General features: G+C 35.7%; 1 protein-coding gene across 4 annotated transcripts in view; it reads right to left on the bottom strand.

Moving 5' to 3' along the window:
* The window catches only part of CENPE (centromere protein E), a 77,641-nt gene that overhangs the window by 32,689 nt on the left and 23,018 nt on the right, over positions 1 to 21,934 (bottom strand). For 2 of the 4 annotated variants that reach the window (XM_069592973.1, XM_069592974.1), the window contains exons 17-28: positions 17,537 to 17,611; positions 17,199 to 17,318; positions 14,646 to 14,768; positions 14,394 to 14,559; positions 13,845 to 13,999; positions 13,034 to 13,348; positions 12,652 to 12,924; positions 12,353 to 12,511; positions 6,043 to 6,246; positions 3,839 to 3,997; positions 1,737 to 2,027; positions 1,455 to 1,613 (exon numbers count right to left, since the gene is read on the bottom strand). In XM_069592973.1, the coding sequence (XP_069449074.1) occupies positions 1,455 to 1,613; positions 1,737 to 2,027; positions 3,839 to 3,997; positions 6,043 to 6,246; positions 12,353 to 12,511; positions 12,652 to 12,924; positions 13,034 to 13,348; positions 13,845 to 13,999; positions 14,394 to 14,559; positions 14,646 to 14,768; positions 17,199 to 17,318; positions 17,537 to 17,611 (2,199 nt within the window). The remainder of the gene's footprint in view (positions 1 to 1,454; positions 1,614 to 1,736; positions 2,028 to 3,838; positions 3,998 to 6,042; positions 6,247 to 12,352; positions 12,512 to 12,651; positions 12,925 to 13,033; positions 13,349 to 13,844; positions 14,000 to 14,393; positions 14,560 to 14,645; positions 14,769 to 17,198; positions 17,319 to 17,536; positions 17,612 to 21,934) is intronic. The other 2 variants (XM_069592975.1, XM_069592976.1) reach the window with 2 other exon arrangements.

Here is a 21,934-nt window from a genome sequence, read left to right as displayed (position 1 = left end):
GCAATGGAAGTGATTTTAAACCTTCATGGCCTACCACGGACCACAAACTCCCATTTACTCACTTTCCCTTGATTCCTACTCAAGCTATTCATGACTGCTAGTCATATTCTGTCATAATTTTCTTTTTCTCCAGTTTATATCCAAAGTACACTTTATCAATAAATTATTAATCCAATCAGTTGCATGCTTCACTTCTATCAGTTCAGTTCAGTCGCTCAGTCATGTCCAACTCTTTGTAACCCCATGGACTGTAGCATGCCAGGCTTCCCTGTCCATCACCAACAGCTGGAGCTTGTTCAAACTCATGTCCATCAGGTTGGTGATGCTAGCCAACCATCTCATCCTCTGTTGTCCCCTTCTTTTCCTGCCTTCAATCGTTCCCAGCATCAGGGTCTTTTCAAATGAGTCAGCTCGTCGCATCAGGCGGCCGAAGTATTGGTGTTTCAGCTTCAGCATCAGTCCTCCCAATGAATATTCAGGACTGATTTCCTTTAGGATGGACTGGTTGGATCTCCTTGCAGTCCAAGGGACTCATAAGAGTCTTCTCCAATACCACAGTTTAAAAGCATCAATTCTTCAGTGCTCAGCTTTCTTTATAGTTCAACTCTCATATCTATACATGACCACTGGAAAAACCATAGCCTTGACTAGATGGGCCTTTGTTGGCAATGTAATGTCTCTGCTTTTTATTATGCTGTCTAGGTTGGTCATAGCTTTTCTTCCAAGCAGCAAGCATCTTTTAATTTCATGGCTGCAGTCACCATCTGCAGTGATTTTGGATTCATTTCTATACTAGTTCTGATTCATTTCTATACTAGTTCCATTTCACTGATTCATTTCTATATTAGTTCTCAAATACAACAGGAGAAAATTCAGAACTGAGCAGATTATATCCCAATAAATGAATGGCCTCATTCTCAGATGAACTCTAATGCTACTTCACAAATTTTTTTTGTGTAAAGATTGATTCCCTCTTTCCATGATCACTAGTGTTACTGTGTTACTTTGCATATCATATTCCTGCATTTATTAAATTGGACTTGAGAATGTTTTTTATATGCTCACACTGGGGAAAAAGAACAATGTCTTATTCATATCTATAGTCTCAATACTTAGCACACAACTGGCTTTTAACATAGGTTGGTCTAGTTTATGTTTCATTTTCTCCATAGCATTTGTTATTATCGTAAATTATCCTGTTCATTTGATTGCTTGTTTATTGATAATCTCTTTCCACTACAAAATAAGTTCTGTGACTGCAGAGGATCTGTCCACCTTGTTCCTACTTTATTTCTATAATCCAGGACTGTACCCAATACATTAAAAACTCAATAAATATTACTCAATAAATGAATTATTTATAACCCATTCACTACCTATCTTTCCTTCAAAGGAGAAAGAAAAGGGAAAGAAAGTAGGAAAAGAAGAAAGGATGGAAAGAAGAAAGGACAAACCTTTTCTTGCAGTTCAGTACCAGATTTTTCTAAGTTCTTCTGAGTATTTATTATCTGAGCTGTCTTCTCAGAAACGTCTCTTCTTAGTTCTTCAATAGTTTCTTGGTGTTCTTTTAGGTGCATGTGGGCCATCTGTAGTTCTTCTTTTGTTTCTAGACCCTTTATTAGGAAGTGAGATTTAAAGAATAATTGTGAGAACATCATCCACACTGCCGCCCCCTTTCCAATTGACTCAGTCTTTAAAAAAACATTTAATAGATGAAAGGAAAGGCCATGACTTACTGTAGCTTCAATCTGTCTTATGTGTTCTTTAAGCTTATTTCTCTCTACTTCAAATGACTCCTGTAATTTCTTTAGGTCGTTTCTTTCTTTGGTTATGAATTTCATTTCCTCACAATTTTCATGAAGTTTCTGAGCTAACTCTATCTTCTCAATTTTTATACACTCCAATGTTAATTCTTGGTTCTTTAGTTCATTCTTTAAGTTTTCCATTTCATTCATCTTTTTCTGCATCTCACTCATCTCTTCTTGTACACTAAGCAGTTGCTGCTGTTTTTCTTGCAGTTGTTGGCTCTTAAGAAATACAGTTTTTATAATTACTATTTTGTCTATACTCTCTTAAAATTCTTATGTAAAATCTACTTTGCAAACTGAAATAATCATTATCATAGCCTTGTCAACTACTCCAAAATAAGCAAACAAGGGGCATTAAAAGTAAAATAACTTTTTAGGTACAATGTCTAGTGGGTCAAATAGTGTCCCACAGCAAATTCAAGTCTATCCAGACCCCGAGAACCTGATCTTTGAAAATAGGGTTTCTGTAGATGTGATTAGTTAAGGACTGAGAAGGAATCCTTCTAGATTAAGGTTGGCCCTAAATCCAAAGTGAGTAGTTCTTATAAGAGACAAGAGGACACACAGAGACACAGAGAAGGTCCTATGAAGATGGAGGCAGAGATTGGAGAGATGTAGCTATAAGCCAAGAAACACCAATGTCAGCTAGGAGTCAAGGACAGGAAGAGGAATTAAAGGATTCTTCCCTAGAGCCTTTGGAGGGAGCCTGGTCCCGCCAATACTGTGATTGTGAACTTCTAAGATGCAGAACTGTGAAAGAATAAATTCTTGTTGTTTTAAGCCATCACGTTTATGGTAATTTGATACAAAAGCCCTAGGAAACTAATACAGTGCCACTAGGTTAATCAAGGAAGAATGTGAAAATGAGAAAAACTAAAAAACAGAAGGGATTAATTAAATATGCAGACATTACTGTGCCAAATAACTATAATTCCACGTCTCTTAAAAACTTGAATAATTTACCTCCATTTCTAGTGAGGGCCATATGAAGTGGCCCAAACAAACAATGAAGCATCAACTTTTACATAAGCTCAGTGATTTCCCTTCTTTAGGAGGAATATGAAATAGAAATTAGGTTTTAACATATTCAATTAGGTTATAGTAAAAGGGATGAGAATTAAGAGAATCCATATTAGGAAAAAATATATATAAGCACAATGGAAATGACTATATATTATCTGTAATGAATGTGATACTGCTTCCAGAATATACAGAAAGATCTCAGTGGATGCATTTTAGAATTACTTGGGGAATATAATTATTACAAGAGTCTTAGGCTTGTCTACAAATTTTACAATAGCATCTTATTGAAAATATCTAAGTGATAATATAGTCATCCCTTGTTACCCATGGAAGAGTAGTTCCAGGACCTCTGCAGTTACCAAAATCCATGAATGCTCAAGTCCCTTTTATAAAATGACAACTATTTGTACATAACATAAACACATCCTCTCATATACTTTAACTCATCTCTAGATTACGTATGATACTGAATACAATATAAATGCTATGTAAATAGTTGCCAAGTGTGGCAATTTGGGGTTTCAGTTTTTGGAACTTTCTGTATTTTTCCTCTGAATATTTCTGATCTGTGGCTAGTTGAATCCATGGATGCAGAACCTGCAGATACAGAGGGCTGACTGTAGAGATGAATTTCACATTTCAGAGCAAGACTAATGCATCTTTACAAGGGCAGAATCTTTGTTTTGTTGACCAATGTATCTCAAGAGCCCAGAAGAGTGCCTGGCTATGGTAGTGCTCAATAAGCACTTGATGAACGAATATATCAAACGACTTGTTTAGAAAAATGAAGGCCTTCCCCCATCTAAAGACTCCAGAATAATATAATCACCACAAAGGATATTGGTTAACATCTCAGTAGGAGTTGAAACTGTCCAAAATATTGTCCATTAAGATCTGTTCATCTGAGAGGTTATTTCTGGAATTTAGTTTTACTGGAATCAAATTTATTATATAAGTAAAAAATTTAGTCAGGAAAAATGACCAGGAAGATAACTTTAAAAAGTCACCTTTTCCTTTAGTTTTTCTTGAACTTCTGATAGTTTTTCACAGGTCCTAGAAAGCTCTTCTTCTTTCTTAATGGTATGGTTCTTTTCTTGTGCAACAATATCCTGTTGTTTTTTAAGTTCATTTCCGAGAAATCTTAATTCTTCCTGGTTTTCAATGCTCTAGAATTTTTTTTTAAAAGTTGAGATCAAAATAATACTCACATTTAAGAAATCAGGTAAAAATCAGAATTTACTTTAGCCAAAAAATGAAGAGATCATGACAAACTATATTGGAAAAGATTAATTTAAAAAGTGAGGCCTTAATCATATAAGTGGCAAGAATCTGATTTTTTAAATACTGTTTCTTCATTGCTCACCTTACATTCCTATCATGAGAATTAGAACTGGGTTTAGTATTTTATCATGAGAGATTTGCTCATTTTCTACTCCTAAGCCAAAAGACACTTTTAAGCTTTTGTTGACAACAGATAATATGAGACACATCTATATATCTATATATGGTTATGGTCTTTTCATATGCTGGAATGGCTTTGATTTTACACTGCTTAATAGCAAGGTCAAAATGGCAGCACTGTTTGGTAGCAGGAGGTGGACTAATCCAAGTTATTAAGCTTAAACAGTAACATCCTTAAGTATTCTTAAGAATACTTAGCATTCTTAAGTCACAAAAACATCTCAAGCCAGAGACTGATAAATGAGTATGACTTTTGTCTGTATTGTTACTTACAGTCAATAATTCTAACCAAACAGACAACCCCAAGAAACACAGAAAACCACACAGAAGGTCAGGTGCTACTCTGATCCATAGCAAACTTCTCAAAGTATTAATTTCATTCTAGGTACATTATATTATCTCTAAATTTAGAAAAAAATACTAAAGCAGGTTTGCAAACAAACATTAACAATAAACAATTAAAAATGAAGTAAAAAATCACAACAGCATATATAAAAGAAACATTTAAGAACAAATTTAAGGAAATATGGAAAAGATCTGTAGACTGAAAAATATTATATATCACAGACACAACAAACAATTTATAAAAAGATAAACAACAGCCAATAAGCAATCTCATGCTGCTGCTGCTGCTAAGTCACTTCAGTCATGTCCGACTCTGTGCGACCCCATCGACGGCGCCCACCAGGCTCCCCGTCCCTGGGATTCTCCAGGCAAGAACACTGGATAGTAAGCATGAAAAGATGTCCAATATCTTTATAGTCATTAGGGAAAGGCCAATGAAAACTATGAGGCACACGCCCAACAGAATGGTTAACATTAAACACAATACTGTGAAGTGCTGGTGAGGATGTGGAGTCACCAGAATTCTTTTAATTTGCTGATAGAAATATAAAATTGTACAACTACTTTGGGAATCAACCTAGTAAATTTTCAGCAAGTTAAATATATATCTCCCTATGATCCAGCTATTCCATTTAGATATTTATCCTAGAGACATAAAAAACAAAATCTCCATAAAAATATTTGTTTATGAATGTTTACAGCATCATTATTCAAAACAGCCAAATAGTGAAGAGAATCTAGATTTCCACCAGCAGGAGAAAGTCTAAACAAACTGTAGTCTTTCCAACAATGGAATGCTACCCAGCAATGAGCAGGAGAGCAGAAAGAAGGCATGGGCTCCTCAGGTGGCGCTAGTGGCAAAGAGCCTGCCTGCCAAAGCAGGAGACATAAGAGACAAGGGTTCTATCCCCGGGTCGGGAAGATTCCCCGGAGGAGGGCATGGCAACCCACTCTAGTATTCACGCCTGGAGAATCCCACAGACACAGGAGCCTGGCAGGCTACGCTCCAAAGGTTGCAAAGAGTCAGACACAACTGAAGCAACTTAGCATGCACACACAGAAAGAAGACACAAAAGAGTGTATGCCGTGTGATTCTATTTGTATGAATTTCTAGAACAGACAAAATGATTAAGGTAAAAACCATAAGGACAGTGACTACATGGGGCAGAGGTTAAGATCGGGATTGAGTAGATCAGGGCTCAAGGGAACATTCTGGGGTGATGTTCCACGACCTGATGAAAATGGAAAGTCCACAGTAGAGATATTTGTCAAAAGTCATCAGACTGTATACCTGCATCTGTTACATTTATCACACGGCATGTAAGAAATACCTCAATAAAATTGTAGAAGTCTAAAGTATACAAGGACGAAAACATACTGCAAAGTTTACAGTGCTTAATCCTACCATTTCAATGTTTTCTCTTAGGTCAGTCTTCAGTTGCTCCTTTTCTGCTGTAATACTCTCTAACATTTGTTGCAGTTCATTTTTCTCCTGTATTAAAGAAAATATCTTTTTCTCTTGCTCAGTTAGCTCATTATCCGCAGCATCTGTGATCAGAGCTTGAGTTTTTGTGGTTTCCAAATTTTGGCTTTTATCTATGACAACCATCTAAAATATAAATATAGTAAAGAATTTCTTAGTTAACAATACTTTTAATAATAATAATAAAAATAGCCAATACATATTACTTTATATCATGCAATATTTTCATATATTGACATACTTAATCTTCACTATAACTTTATGAGATAGGTACTATTATTATCTCCATTTGACAGATGAGGAAATAATCCCAGAGAGGATAGGTCACTTGCCCAAGGTCACTCAGAGATGAATAACCAGGTTTTGAACCCAATGCTCTGGCTCCAGTGTGTGCTCTTGTGCCTGATCACTAATAAGAACTACCTAAACAGCTGACAGAATGTGGTCCACTGGAGAAGGGAATGGCAAACCACTTCGGTATTCTTGCCTTGAGAACCCCATGAACAGTATGAAAAGGCAAAATGGTAGGATACTGAAAGAGGAACTCCCCAGGTCAGTAAGTGCCCAACACGCTACTGGAGATCAGTGGGGAAATAACTCCAGAAAGAATGAAGGGATGGAGCCAAAGCAAAAACGATATCCAGTTGTGGATGTGACTGGTGGTAGAAGCAAGGTCTGATGCTATAAATAGCAATATTGCATAGGAACCTGGAATGTTAGGTCCATGAATCAAGGCAAATTGGAAGTGGTCAAGCAGGAGATGGCAAGAGTGAATGTTGACATTTTAGGAACCAGTGAACTAAAATGGACTGGAATGGGTGAACTTAACTCAGATGACCATTATATCTACTACTGTGGGCAGGAATCCCTTAGAAGAAATGGAGTAGCCATCATGGTCAACAGAAGAGTCCAAAATACAGCACTTGGATGCAATCTCAAAAACAACAGAATGATCTCTGTTAGTTCACAAGACAAACCATTCAATATCACAGTTATCCAAGCCTATGCCCCAACCAGTAATGCTGAAGAAGCTGAAGTTGAACGATTCTATGAAGACCTACAAGAACTTTTAGAACTAACACCCAAAAAAGATGTCCTTTTCATTATAGGGGACTGGAATGCAAAAGTAGGAAGTCAAGAAACACCTGGGGTAACAGGCAAATTTGGCCTTGGAATATGGAATGAAGCAGGTCAAAGGCTAATAGAGTTTTGCCAAGAGAACGCACTGGTCATAGCAAACATCCTCTTCCAACAACACAAGACTCTACACATGGACATCACCAGATGGTCAACACCAAAATCAGACTGATTGTATTTTTTGCAGCCAAGATGGAGAAGCTGTATACAGTCAGCAAAAAACAAGACCAGGAGCTGACTGTGGCTCAGATCATTAACTCCTTATTGCCAAATTCAGACTTAAATTGAAGAAAGTGGGGAAAACCACTAGACCATTCAGGTATGACCTAAATCAAATCCCTTATGATTATATAGTGAAAGTGAGAAATAGATTTAAGGGCCTAGATCTGACAGACAGAGCACTGAAGAACTATGGACAGAGGTTCTTGACATTGTACAGGAGACAAGGATCAAGACCATCCCCATGGAAAAGAAAAGCAAAAAAGCAAAATGTCTGTCTGGGGAGGACTTACAAATAGCTGTGAAGAGAAGAGAAGCGAAAAGCAAAGGAGAAAAGGAAAGATATCAGCATCTGAATGTAGAGTTCCAAAGAAGAGCAAGGAGAGATAAGAAAGCCTTCCTCAGCTATCAATGCAAAGTAATAGAGGAAAAGAACAGAATGGGAAAGACTAGAGATCTCTTCAAGAAAATTAGAGATACCAAGGGAACATTTCATGCAAAGATGGGCTCGATAAAGGACAGAAATGGTATGGACCTAACAGAAGTAGAAGATATTAAGAAGAGGTGGCAAAAATACACAGAAGAACTGTACAAAAAAGATCTTCATGACTAAGATAATCATGATGGTGTGATCACTCACCTAGAGCCAGACATCCTGGAATGTGAAGTCAAGTGGGCCTTAGAAAGCGTCACTACCAACAAAGCTAGTGGAGGTGATGGAATTTCAGTGGAGCTGTTTCAAATCCTGAAAGATGATGCTGTGAAAGTGCTGCACTCAATATGCCAGCAAATTTGGAAAACTCAGCAGTGGCCACAGGACTGGAAAAGGTCCGTTTTCATTCCAATCCCAAAGAAAGGCAATGCCAAAGAATGCTCAAACTACTGCACAATTGCACTCATCTCACATGCTAGTAAAGTAATGCTCAAAATTCTCCAAGCCAGGCTTCAGCAATACATGAACCGTGAACTTTCAGATGTTCAAGCTGGTTTTAGAAAAGGCAGAGGAACCAGAGATCAAATTGCCAACATTCGATGGATCATTGAAAAAGCAAGAGAGTTCCAGAAAAACATCTATTTCTGCTTTATTGACTATGCCAAAGCCTTTGACTGTGTGGATCACAATAAACTGTGGAAAATTCTGAAAGAGATGGGAATACAAGACCACCTGACCTGCCTCTTGAGAAACCCGTATGCAGGTCAGGAAGCAACAGTTAGAACTGGACATGGAACAACAGACTGGTTCCAAATAGGAAAAGGAGTACGTCAAGGCTGTATACCGTCACCCTGCTTATTTAACTTCTATGCAGAGTACATCATGAGAAACGCTGGGCTGGAAGAAGCACAAGCTGGAATCAAGATTTCCGGAAGAAGTAGCAATAACCTCAGATATGCAGATGACACTACCCTTATGGCAGAACGTGAAGAGGAACTAAAAAGCCTCTTGATGAAAGTGAAAGAGGAGAGTGAAAAAGTTGGCTTAAAGCTCAACATTCAGAAAACGAAGATCATGGCAACTGGTCCCATCACTTCATGGGAAATAGATGGGGAAACAGTGGAAACAGTGTCAGACTTTATTTTCTGGGCTCCAAAATCACTGCAGATGGTGATTGCAGCCATGAAACTAAAAGACACTTGCTCCCTGGAAAGAAAGTTGTGACCAACCTAGATAGCATATTCAAAAGCAGAGACATTACTTTGCCAACACAGGTCCATCTAGTCAAGGCTATGGTTTTTCCAGTGGTCATGTATGGATGTGAGAGTTGGACTGTGAAGAAAGCTGAGTGCTGAAGAATTGATGCTTTTGAACTATGGTGTTGGAGAAGACTCTTGAGAGTCCCTTGGACTGCAAGGAGATCCAACCAGTCCATTCTAAAGGTGTTCATTGGAAGGACTAATGCTAAAGCTGAAACTCCAATACTTGGCCACCTCATGCAAAGAGCTGACTCACTGGAAAAGAGTCTGATGCTGGGAGGGATTGGGGGCAGGAGGAGAAGGGGACTACAGGGCATGACATGGCTGGATGGCATCACCGACTTGACAGACATGAGAATTAGTAAACTCCGGGAGTTGGTGATGGACAGGGAGGCCTGGCCTGCTGCGATTCATGGGGTCACAAGGACTTGGACACGACTGAGCCACTGAACTGAACTGAAACAGCTATATATATTAACAATTATTTTATGTATGATGGGTTAACCAGATTTTATGAAAAAGTAAGCTACTTTGAGCTCTATCATTTTATTTCTTTCCTTAAAAGCTGGAAATCATTCCCTAATCCCAATAAGAATATTCCCAACTTTCATTTTCAGAGGTAGTGCATACTTACTTACAATGGCAAGTATGTGCCATTGTAAGTATACATGTAGAGGGCAAAGCAATTTTGGTAGAAATATATCTCACATTACAATAGTATAATTCATCTTTTCTTAATATATAATTTTCAATTACTGCTTAAGAAAAGCATGTTTGTAAATTCATTTATCCATAATAAGTCTTAACCAAATGTAACTTAAAATGTGAAGTCCCTGGTAAAAGGAGACTAAGGCTAACATCACAATTGTTGCCATGAAATTAGGTGTTACTATGTAACTTTATACTAGTCTAATAAATATTCAACTCCGTACTGGTCACATATGTCTTTAAAAGTTTTTATAAAGATCTATAATTAATGTTAGAAAAAAATCTGAAAAATACAGAGAAAAAATATCATCAATGTCACCAACACAACCACTATTAGAATTCTGGAATATTTCATTCCAGTGTTTTCCATTAACTTTTAAAAAACATAGCAATCATAATTAATTTACATATATCGGATTCATTGTAGCTTTTCTTTTTCATGTAGATCATATGTATTCTCCCATACTATTATGTAAACTTCAAATTAGTATTTTTAGTAGTTTCTTTGTTCTCTAGAGTGGATATGGACAAACCAACCTTTCTTTAGTTACCCTCTTAAGTGCTGGCAATACTCATGAGCTTCTGACAATGTTGCACACCACGGAGCTAACTATATGAGAAATTAAGGTGGGGAACATATAGCCTTTGGGACCAGTTTGTCTGATACTATAGTTCACACTCCTGAATCTTTACTCCTAAACAAAGGAATATCTACAAAGACAAAGAAGACCGAGACAAAGTATTCTATTATGATAACCAAGGTACATTTAAAAACTGAACTCAGACTAGGAAATATTTCAGCTACTGTGGTTATGAGTAAAATTTAATTTCTGTTGAGACACACTAGAGAAACTGCATTTCTAAAGAGAGAGACATCAAGTAGGTTGAAAATGGGCACTCCAAGAGGATTTCTGACAGACCTCCTAATAGACCTCTGTGGTGCCCAGAATAGAGGGGTCCTAGGAGATTCCTGGACCCTCTCTTTTATCTACATTGATGATTCCAGCATGAATATGGTTATCATTGGACCAAGGTAATCTCAGCCTTCCCGCACAGACTTCAAGACCTCTAATAAACAGAATGGTGCTGAAAATCCTATCAGACCCTTTGTCACCATGGAAGTTTCTAGCATGAACAGAAGCCAGGTGGTCCCAATGAGTATAATTTCCCTCACTTCTCATTTATTGTCTCCTCACATGTGTGTATGTTAGTCATTCTGTCGTGTCCAATTCTTTGTGACACTATGGGCTTCTCTGTCCGTGGAATTCTCCAGGCAGAATATTGGAGTGGGTTGCCATATCCTTCTCCAGGCCTCCTTCTCATGGGGCACTATGACTGGATTAGTTTTAAAGCAGATATACATTGTTATATCTTATTCTAAATAAACTATTCATAAAACCTTCCCCTTACGAAAGCAGAAGTTATAAACTTCAAATCAAGGTCAAGAACCTTTGGCCCACGGTTGATTCAAATTATAGATAAGCTGAGAACATGAGATAATAGAGGAAGTGAAAGGCCTTAAGCATAGGAGAGAGAAGAGAAGCTCCTTTTCCAGCACCGGAATATTGTGTGTCAGGGCAGAGGGGAAAAAAAGAAGCTAACTTAAACTGTGTAAAAATTTAAAACTTCTGTGCATCAGAGGACACAATCAACAGAGTGAAAAGACAACCTATGAAATGGGAGAAAATACTTGGAAATCTTAAAACTGATAAAGGGTTAATATCCAAAAAACAGAATTCTTACAACAATAAAAAACCAACTTAAAAATGGGCAAAAACTTGAACAGACATTTCTGCAAAGATAAACACATAGTTTACAAACAGTCTGTGATATTTTGTTATGGCAGCCCTAGCAGACTAATATGCCTCCCTTTAAAAAAAAATCACCATTAGCATCCCAATGCATATAATTAAATTCGTAACTGATTGAATAATCAGTTAAATATTTTTTTTTTAAAGCAGTTTTTCTCCTAAAGTCTCAGGGCAAAATGAATCTTACTATCCAGAATGAATTAAGGTAAGATTTAAGCACCTGAGAGTAAAATTAAGGCCGAAACCCTAGAAAAAGACACAAACATGATATACAGGTTGATTCTATAGCAAACACTAAACAAACAAAAAGTATACAAAATCCAACATAAAACAAATATTTTAGCCATAATAAGCACAGAATCTTTCTCACACTCTTAGACTTCAGTGACTTCTGAAGATGTGCAAATTATATCAGGTCTCAGAAAAAAGGTCAGCTCAAAATCTGAGTTAGTACTTTTTGTCTTTTCCTTTCCAAATTGATGGTAAGCAGTTATATTTGAAGTTATTTCAAAGACATTAGGCTTAAGCATGTAAATTATTCTGAGTTATTACTACTGTGAATAATAAAGATTGAGATTACCATTATGTACTTTAGTGTTTGAGGTTAAGGTTATATACTTAAGTGTCAAGGTTTTATGATAACTTTGACCAGAAACACTCTTTACCTTTTCCTGAAATTCATCCCTAGTTTCTTCTAAGTTTTCTTCTATATGCAAATTCTTGGAAGTTTCCTCAGAAATTTTCATTTTTAGCACGTTAATTGTTTCTTGGTGTTGTTTCAAAGACTCAAGCGCATTTCGTAGCTGTTCCTGGGTGTCTATGTTCTTTGTCAGAGAAATAGAAAACAATTTTCATTAGAATGTGAAACAATGAAAATAATTTTACCGTTACTGCTTGATTGTAAATAATAAATAAAGGTTTTTAAAGAGGCTCTAAGATTTCAAAAGTTCAGTCAAAACCTTACCATATTTATAGTATCCTGAATGTCACTTTTGAGTTGGTCCCTCTCAATTTGTAGGCTCTCTTGGAGTTGTTTTTGATCATCTTTTTCTTGGGTTAAGGTTTTTACTTCTACTAATGTTTGTTGAAGTTTCTCAGTAATCAGTGTTTTCTCCTTTTCTACCATTTGCAGTCTAGATTCCCTACTTTCTAATTGTTTCTTCAGCTCTTCCACTTCGTTTGATCTTTCTTGAGTCTCAGTTGTTTTTTGTTGAAGTTCTTGGGTTTTGTGAGAGAGCTTTAAGATGAGAAAAAATAAATGTGAAAAGCAGATCATTCTGCAACATATATATGGAAGCAAAACCCCAGAACAACGATCATTTCCCTAGAGGATGTCCTGCACTAACCTCTGTCTTCAAAGCCTCTAAATTTAACCCAAGTTCTTCAGCTTCTTTATAGAGATTTCCTATTTCTTGATTCAATTTTGCATTTTCTTCAAGGACCATCTTATACTTTTGCTCAAATTCAATATGGTGATTTTTAACATGTTGGAATTCTTGATCAGTGCTTTCACAACTCAACTGGGGAGCTGGTAGGTCATTTTTAGTGCTCCCAATTTCTTCAAGTAAACCTTGAATTCTACTTTCCTTATCAACTACTTCAGAAGACAATTTGTCTTTTTCTGATGTTACTGTATAGAGCTCTTCAGATTTATCCCGTATCTATGGAAAAGAAAGAAAATTTAGCTATGAAAGCAAGATAGGACTTAGTTGACCAGTTTTGAGGAAAAAAACTTTCTTTACCTTACTCCCTCCCCATCAAAGACACTGAAATTAAACAAAGGTTTGATTGAGGAATGGCAATATTTTTCTTGTCATATCTCTTTAACACATATTATCCTGTTTAACTTTACTTTCAAAGCTTTGCTTTCTAATCTCTGGTTCTAATAAGAATTGCACACAGAAGGGCACTCAGTAGAAACACAATCAGGATGTGTCTTTAAATCCTTACCTATCATTTTAAAATGTTTTCTGTCTTTCTGATGAGGCAGGCATTGCATGATTTTTCTTAGAATTTTACTTGTATTTCTTTTGCTAACAAACTGAATCAAACATTTATAGTCTCTTGCCTGGCACTTTATAATAAATTACGGCAAAATATTTAAGGTACTTCGCAAAGGTTTTTATATCATGAGTTGTTTTCTTGAAAAATGTTTACCTCTTTCCTTAGCATTTCTACTTCTGAAGGTAAAGATTTCAATTCTGACAGCAAATTAACTTCATTACGCAAAGTTTCATTTTCTTCGACTGCTTTATTCAATTCTTTCTGTAGATGGGTTATTTTTCTTTCCAATTCCATATTAGACAGAAAATCTAGAAAATTTTTAATAAGTTTAAAACAGCTTGCAATTATTGGGTCAATCTAAATTATGCATGTAGTTAGATTATTTAATCAGATTGTATAAAATTTATTAAAGAAAGAGTCAGTGTAGGTAAATAGTTAATCCAATAGTTAATCACCTTGTCCAAGATTGGGTTCAATTTATTTGAGAAATAATTTTTAAACTCTTCTGATTTAATGTCTGATATAAATGATTTAACATTTATAAATTTTGATACTAAATGACAGTAACATTTAACATTAAGCAATTAAAAACACCAGAGAATAATGGATTTTTAATCACTGGAATAAAGCTGCAAAATCTTTTAGGTATTATTCTATATAAAGACAGATTTACAAAGAGGTAAGTCTGAAATGATAAAATACCTTTTGGAACTTTGCCATCTATAAGGGAGGTGAGTTTTGTTATTTCATTAAAAGAAGATTGTAATTCTTTCTCCAGATCAACTTGCATTTTCTTTTTCGCCTCCAACTGACTTTGATATAACTGAGTATCATTTTCCATCTGCTTGCATGTACTTGCAAGTTCTTTCTATTGAGAGAAACACTGTAAATTCACAGAAATGTACTGTGAAATGAATTTCAACTGTTATTGTAAATATTACAAAAATCACTCACCATTTTCTCTTTCAGCTTTAGATTTTCACTTCTAAGAAAGGCTGATTCTCTCTTAGCATCAAGAGCTACAGTTTCGGCATCAAGCAGAGTCTGTCTCATTTGTTTTAGGTCTTCAGTGTTTTCCTTTACACATGACAAAAAGGATTTAGTGAAATCTAATTTTGTTAGATTTGGAAAAGCCAATATATACATGTATGTTATTCCTAAGAAATGAAAAATGATTACAATAATGCAAATTACCAAGTGTATTTTTAGAATAGATAAAAATGAATAACACTTTTCATAATAAAAATATTTTAGGGAATTTTAAGGGGTTCAGTGGTTAGGATTCAATGCTTTCACTGCCAGGGGCTGGGTTTGACCCCTGGTCAGGGAATTAAGATCCTACAAGCCATGCAATGGAGCCAAAAGAGAAAAATTAAAAAAAAAAAAAAAAAGTCTAGCTATAATGTTTCAAAATTATACATGCATCGTGTAGAAGTACTATAATAATTCTGCTATTGTTTAGAAAGGATAACAAGCCTAGCCTGTTAGAGTTTTCTGTGTATTTTTGTTTTCTGCTTTACTCTTTGTTTATGTTTTGTTTTGGTCATGCTGCAGGGCAAGTGGGATCTTAGTCCCCCTGCCAGGGACTGAACCTGTGCCCCCTGAAGTGTAAGTGTGGAGTCTTAACCACTGGAGCACCAGGGAAGTCTTTGTTTTTTTTTTTTAAAGTTACTCTCTGCAAAACATGACAGGTGTGTACTTAATAGTTAAAATTAAGGACGTTTAATAACAAATTAAAAAAAAGACAAATAATTCAGTAGAAAAATAGAAAAAGGATATGAAAAGGCAACTCACAGAAGAGAAAAAGGAAATGACTGATAAATATGAAAAAAAAATTTAGCTCACTTTTAGAAAGAAGTGGCATTTTAACATGACTTCAGCCATACATGAATTCAACCATATGTCCTTGGCAAAATATTAATGGGTGCATGCATGAATCAATGAACTGGATGAATAAAGAGAAAGAAATAAACAACAATTTAAAAAATGGGCAAAGTCATCCCTGGCGGTCCAGTGGTTGGGACTCCAAGCTTCCAATGCAGGGTGCCTGGATCTGATCCTTGGTTGGGGAACTGAGATCCCACATGCCACGTAGCACAGCCAAAAAGATTTAGGAAAAAAAAAAAAAGGTGGTGGTGGTGGGGAATTCTTATTCTATCAATAGACACGCCAGGATCTGAAAGTGTCTTTCTCTCCAAGGCCTTAGAACAATAAAAACACTTTCAAAAAGATCATTTGCCATTAACAAAAGGTAATAAAAGAGTACTAATAGAAGATAACAAAAAGTACTCTGAAAACCTCAAATGCAAACAAAAGAAGAACAAAAGCAGCTAATAATCTAAAATTTCTGGCTAGAAATTGCTGCCTTTTAAAAAAAGAGAGCTAAAAACTCAAATTCAACTGATACTTTCTTGAAGTAATCAAGTGAATTGAAAGAAAATAGGAAAAAAAAGCTAATTCCACCATAAAATTCATTACTGTTTAATAGCACGATCTTATACTGACCAAAATAACCTACAGCTACAGTTTCTGCTGAAAAGTATTAAACTGTTAAAATAGTTACTTCATTATAATGAGAATACATTAATATATATATTAATGAAATAGAATTAATGTAATTTATGAAATAATGCTCAATTACATGTTTTATAGTTCTAATTACTAATCAATGTCAACTGCTTACCTGAAGATACCGATTATATATTTCTCCATGCATTTGTATAAAGCAATTGAAAAAAATTAAAAAAATTTTTAATTACTGATTTTTAATGGAAGTCAGAGACATTACTTTGCCAACAAAGGTCCATCTAGTTAAGGCTATGGTTTTTCCAGTGGTCATGTATGGATGTGAGAGTTGGACTGTGAAGAAAGCTGAGCGCCAAAGAATTGATGCTTTGGAACTGTGGTGTTGGGGAAGACTCTTGAGAGTCTCTTGGACTGCAAGGAGATCCAACCAGTCCATTCTAAAGGAGATCAACCCTGGGTGTACTTTGGAAGGAATGATGCTAAAGCTGAAACTCCAGTACTTTGGCCACCTCATGCAAAGAGTTGACTCACTGGAAAAGACTCTGATGCTGGGAGGGATTGGGGGCACAAGGGAAAGGGGATGACAGAGGATGAGATGGTTGGATGGCATCACTGACTTGATGGATGTGAGTTTGAGTGAACTCCGGGAGTTGGTGATGGACAGGGAGAACTGGCGTGCTGCGATTCATGGGGTTGCAAAGAGTCAGACACGACTGAGTGACTGAACTGAACTGAACTGAATGGAAGTTCATCACTAACTTATTAAATTCGATTGAAGGATAGTATTGTTAACTCTTGATTTTTATCCATAAAATGGAAATGATATTAATTGTGCCTCTCTCATAGGATTAAATACTATACTTAAAACAACTAGAACAACAACCAGCACATCGTCGGCTCAGTATAAATATTTGCAATGATGATGACAGTATAACTACAAATGTCAAAATGATGATACAACAAAATAAATCTGACTTTTACCGATGAGTATGATGAGTCCATTTTCATACTTTCTGACTTCTGAGACTCTATATATTCCTGTAGCTTCTTAATCTGGTCTTCCTTTTCTCTAAGCAGCTCTACTTTTGAATTTAGTTCATTCTAAAACATTTAAAGGAGAATGAAACAATTTAAATGGGTTTCAATCTTAAGGAATTAAAAAGAACTTACATTTAATAGTTTAAATCAGTAGATAGCAAAATTCAAAGAGTTGAGATTTTAAAAATATAATTCCCTCTATTTTCTGAAATCATATTTAAAACATAGATGTTTTACAGTTTGGGCTCCTTATCAATAGAAATATCAACATAAATGCTCACCTCAAGATCTTGATTATATACTTCTGCATGCTTAACTAAATTCTTTAAGTTGGAAATTTCATGAATTAGTTGCATCTGTAAGAGCATGTGAATAGGCAACAGAGCAAACCAACAGTTAATAAAGCAAAAAAAAAAAAAAAAGATAGCATTCATTCACCGCTCTAGAATCACCCAACACAGCAAGAAGGACTGGGAAAGCAACTGTTCAAGCTACTGCAACAAAGCACCTCATTATTTAAAAATAAACAAATAAAACCCCAAACTCTCCAGCCAAACAAAAAAATCCCCACACCCTACAAAACAAATAAGAAAAAAAGCCTAAGCGTGACCCCAAAATAGCTACGTCATCTGTTAATAAAGCTACAATAATGTCAAAAGCAAATCAGCATCCACCATTTGTAGAAGACATAGTGGTAATCAAACTCTTAAAAAAACATACTTTTAATAGATTTTTGTTTTGGGTTAAGTGCAGAATGTATTTATTTTATAAGGTTTTTTTCTCTTTTGATAAATTATCTACCTAGCTTTATACTGGCATACTTTTAATGAGTTGTGACTTGAAATTTAGTTTTGGATTATGACAGTTTTAAGTGGTATCTTTATAATATTTTACTGTTCACCAAAGCTCCAGAGATATGTATGGGATCATGAAATATTACCTTGTTGGTTTATTCTACATTAAATACTGGAAAGACAGTGTTACTGCTTTATATTGTTCAACTGTCTAAAAGTATAACAATTACGTAAAGATATGAGAATTTCTATTGAAGTTTCTTTTTGATTGAAATACCTGCAGCATTAAATATTTAAGTACCAGAAACTTTAGTGTTCAAAACAAGTAAACTATAGTTTAACAAAGATAAACGTATTATCCTTTAGAGTTCCTTAATCTACATAATCAGATGAGTCATTAGAGTAAAAGCAACTTTTAGTCAAATATAAGGGACTTACAAAAATAGCATCTCATTTAAATAAAATCTTCTGGAGAATAATAACTCAGTCCTATCTAGTTTTAGATTTCAGACTACTGCTAGTTTGACATTTTTCTATTTTAGGTCAGCATTATTCAGTAGAAATATAATATGAGCCAAATTCATAATGAAAAATTTTCTAGTAGCCACTATTAAAAGTAAAAAGAAATAGGTAGAATTAATTTTAATATAATTAGCCATGCCGTGCTCATGCTCAGTCGTGTCTGACTCTTTGCGACCCTGTGGACTGTGGCCTGCCAGGCTCCTCAGTCCATGGGATTTTCCGGCACAAATACTGGAGTGGGTTGCCATTTCCTTCTCCAGGGGATCTTCCTGACCCAGGGATCGAACCCAGTCTCCCACATTGTAGGCAGACGCTTTACCGTCTGAGCCACCAGGGAAGTCCATCAAAAACACAGAAGAGTAGTAGTAAGTTTCAAAAGGATGTCAGTCGAGATCTTTTATAGATGAAATCTACTTCCTAGAAGTCAACTCGCCAATTATATGCACAGCTGGAGACAAGAGGCTGCAAAAAAAGGTTCAACTGGAAAATATCTCGGATACCCAATCAGATCCAGTTATTCTGCGTCTGTGGATTTAAAATGGTCATCATCCACGGTGGAATAGATGTGTCCCTCGTTGCTTAGAAAATCCACAGCTAGCTTGATTGAGGCTACGGACATGTTGGAGTTGGTTCTTGAGATCCTGAAAGTTCAATCCTTCAGGTCTTGGGCAAGCCTTGATCAAATTCAGCACCTGTTTCTGGGCCACAGTGAGGCCACTTGCTGGTATGAAGTTATTCCCACCGAAGTTCCCAGCTTCACCCACTCCTGGATTGCTGATAGGTGCTCTCCCTGCGGAAGGCTGGCTGTTCGAGTTGCTCAGCATCATGTGTGCATTGACTACTTCCAGAATATGTGTGGTGAACTCATTCATATCCTCCAGGGGCATGATCTTAAAGGCTACCAGGCTTTTCTTGTTCTGGAAAGATCTCAGATGACTTCATGTAATCAGTATTAAAAAATTCACGTAACTTTTCATCTTTTTTTCATACTTAGGTCAGTAGAGACTGGCCCCATTTCAAGTGCTCAGTCCTGAAGTGTGATTAGTGGCTAGCCCATTGTTCAGCAAAGTTTTAATCTGTATTGTTATAATTTAAATTGGCTGGCTCTTTTACCTTTTCTTCTCTAACTTTTGTGCAAGGAAACCACATTTGCCAGAAATGAAGAAGTAAATAATTAACTTTAAGTTTTAAAATATTTAGGAGGAAAAATTCCTTCTCTTTTGGAATTGCTCTTCATTTAAAGTACTGGTTCAGATAAACAGAAAAAGACTAAGTAACTTTTGAAAAGAGATGAGTGTATTCTTCCAATGATGTATTGTTTAAAATGCAGAGAGTAAAGAATGTACATGATATGGTCAAAGTTAATCTACTGCTACATAAAAAATGTTGCATATTTTAGCTATAATTTTTAGCAGGTGAAATGAAACATTTAATAAACATAAATATCTCTAAGTTGTGAAAATTATAAAACTAAATCAAGCTAAAATTGGTAGGGAAATGAAATTTCTCTTGTTCCCTGATCATGATAATACTTGACCTTGTTTATTCCTTTCTCTAAAATTACTACTTAAATATCTTTATTACTGTATCTTTACTTGAAAATTACCCACAGCTTTAGTGATTTTTGACAAAACCCTTAAAAGCCAGGACAATGGTCACATATCCTAAGGCTGTAATTTGACTTTTACTCCTTTTTGGCTAAACTATCCCCCAAAATGTAGGTTTTAGAACATACTTCATTGCTTACACCCAGACTTGCATTTTTAGTTTAATATGGAATGGATATTGTAAAACTGTCTTTGAACAGATTAAGTTTGTATTACTTAAACTTTTAGGTTACTTCACAGAACCTAGAATTTCAAAGTGTGTCCAAGTGAAAATGTAAAGAATAGGATTAGTTACCCCTTTCATGGTAAAAAGGAAAAAAAAATCAAGATGTAAGACTGTGTTATTTTTGTAATCTTTCTGTATGTGATTCAATTCAGTGAATTTTTTCACTTTTAATGATTAATGGAATATATTTATTTAATGTAAGAAAACTTAGAGACATTATTGCTACACTTTGGGTATAAAATTGCCCAAAATTAATTTTATACCATATTATTTATAAGATACATATAAAAACTTAGGTAAGATTTTGGCATTAGAAGGGGACTTGAAAAGCTCCCAATTTAACTGCAAGAGGGAAGATACACAGAAGAGTAAGCCCTGAGAGATCTGATGATTTCCTCAAAGCCTTGCCCACAATTCATGCCAGGCTCAAATTTGTGGTGAGCTAATAAATAGCAAAACTAGAGCTTCATTCCAGCTAGTCTGCTCCAGAGACCATGCTCTTAAATATGATACTAGAACTTCCCTTTCAATAAAACTCAGATTGCACGTTGAAGTTCACTCTTCTTTTCATGATGTCTTACATTTTGTGAATTCACAAATTTTAAAACAAGTTAAATGGAACTCTGTGGAGAACTTACAGAGTTTTGCCTCTCAGGATATACCTGTGAAATGTAGAAGTAAGTATACTACAGTTTGCAGGCAGAACTTTTGGCACAGAATTCTTTTTTTCTTAAGAAAGAAAAACAGGTAAGAAACTATGAAACAGAAAAAAGAACTGTGTCCCTCTGGGCTCTCCACACAGAAATCGGAGAAGCAGCTACATATTAACTCATATTTTGCCTACACCAAAACACTGACTCTCATTTTTAAGAGGATTCATGGATCATGTCAGGCTTCCCTTGTGGCTTAGCTGGTAAAGAATCCACCTGCAACGTGGGAGACCTGAGTTCGATCCCTGGGTTAGGAAGATTTACTGGAGAAGGGAAAGGCTACCCACTCCAGTATTCTGGCCTGGAGAATTGCATGGACTATACAGTCCATGGGGTTGCAAAGAGGCGGACAGACTGAGAAACTTTCACTTCACTAATAGATTATGTCCCAGGTCTGACAGTAGCTGTGGATTCTTACTCTAGAAAACTGAATACGGACTCCAAAATTCCATAAAATAATTTCAAAATGTTTATGAACTCTAGGTTAAAGACTCTCTACACTAAGAAATCTCTTGAATCTTGGACAGTTTCCAAGTCCCAAAGTCTGATGGCTTCTGAATTAGCTTAACATGTAGCCTAATGCTACACACAGTTATTTAGGTATATACTTTCTAAAAAAGCAAAATTCATTAATAGATACTATCCATATATAAAACATTCAGCTGGATATTAAAATTCATGTTGGTCTCAGAAGGAAATGGCTATAGTCTAGGCAGCGCTTCTCATATGCTCAACAAATTAAATACTTTAATATACAAATTATCAGGAAATAATTTCTTCAAGACAAATCCATCAATAGGCAGATTCACCAAACCTTCCT

The sequence above is a fragment of the Ovis canadensis genome, chromosome 6, assembly GCF_042477335.2.
Source record: "Ovis canadensis isolate MfBH-ARS-UI-01 breed Bighorn chromosome 6, ARS-UI_OviCan_v2, whole genome shotgun sequence".
Lineage (NCBI taxonomy): Eukaryota > Metazoa > Chordata > Mammalia > Artiodactyla > Bovidae > Ovis > Ovis canadensis.
The sequence above is the reverse complement of the archived record's forward strand: the minus strand, read 5'-3'. Positions and strand labels throughout refer to the sequence as shown.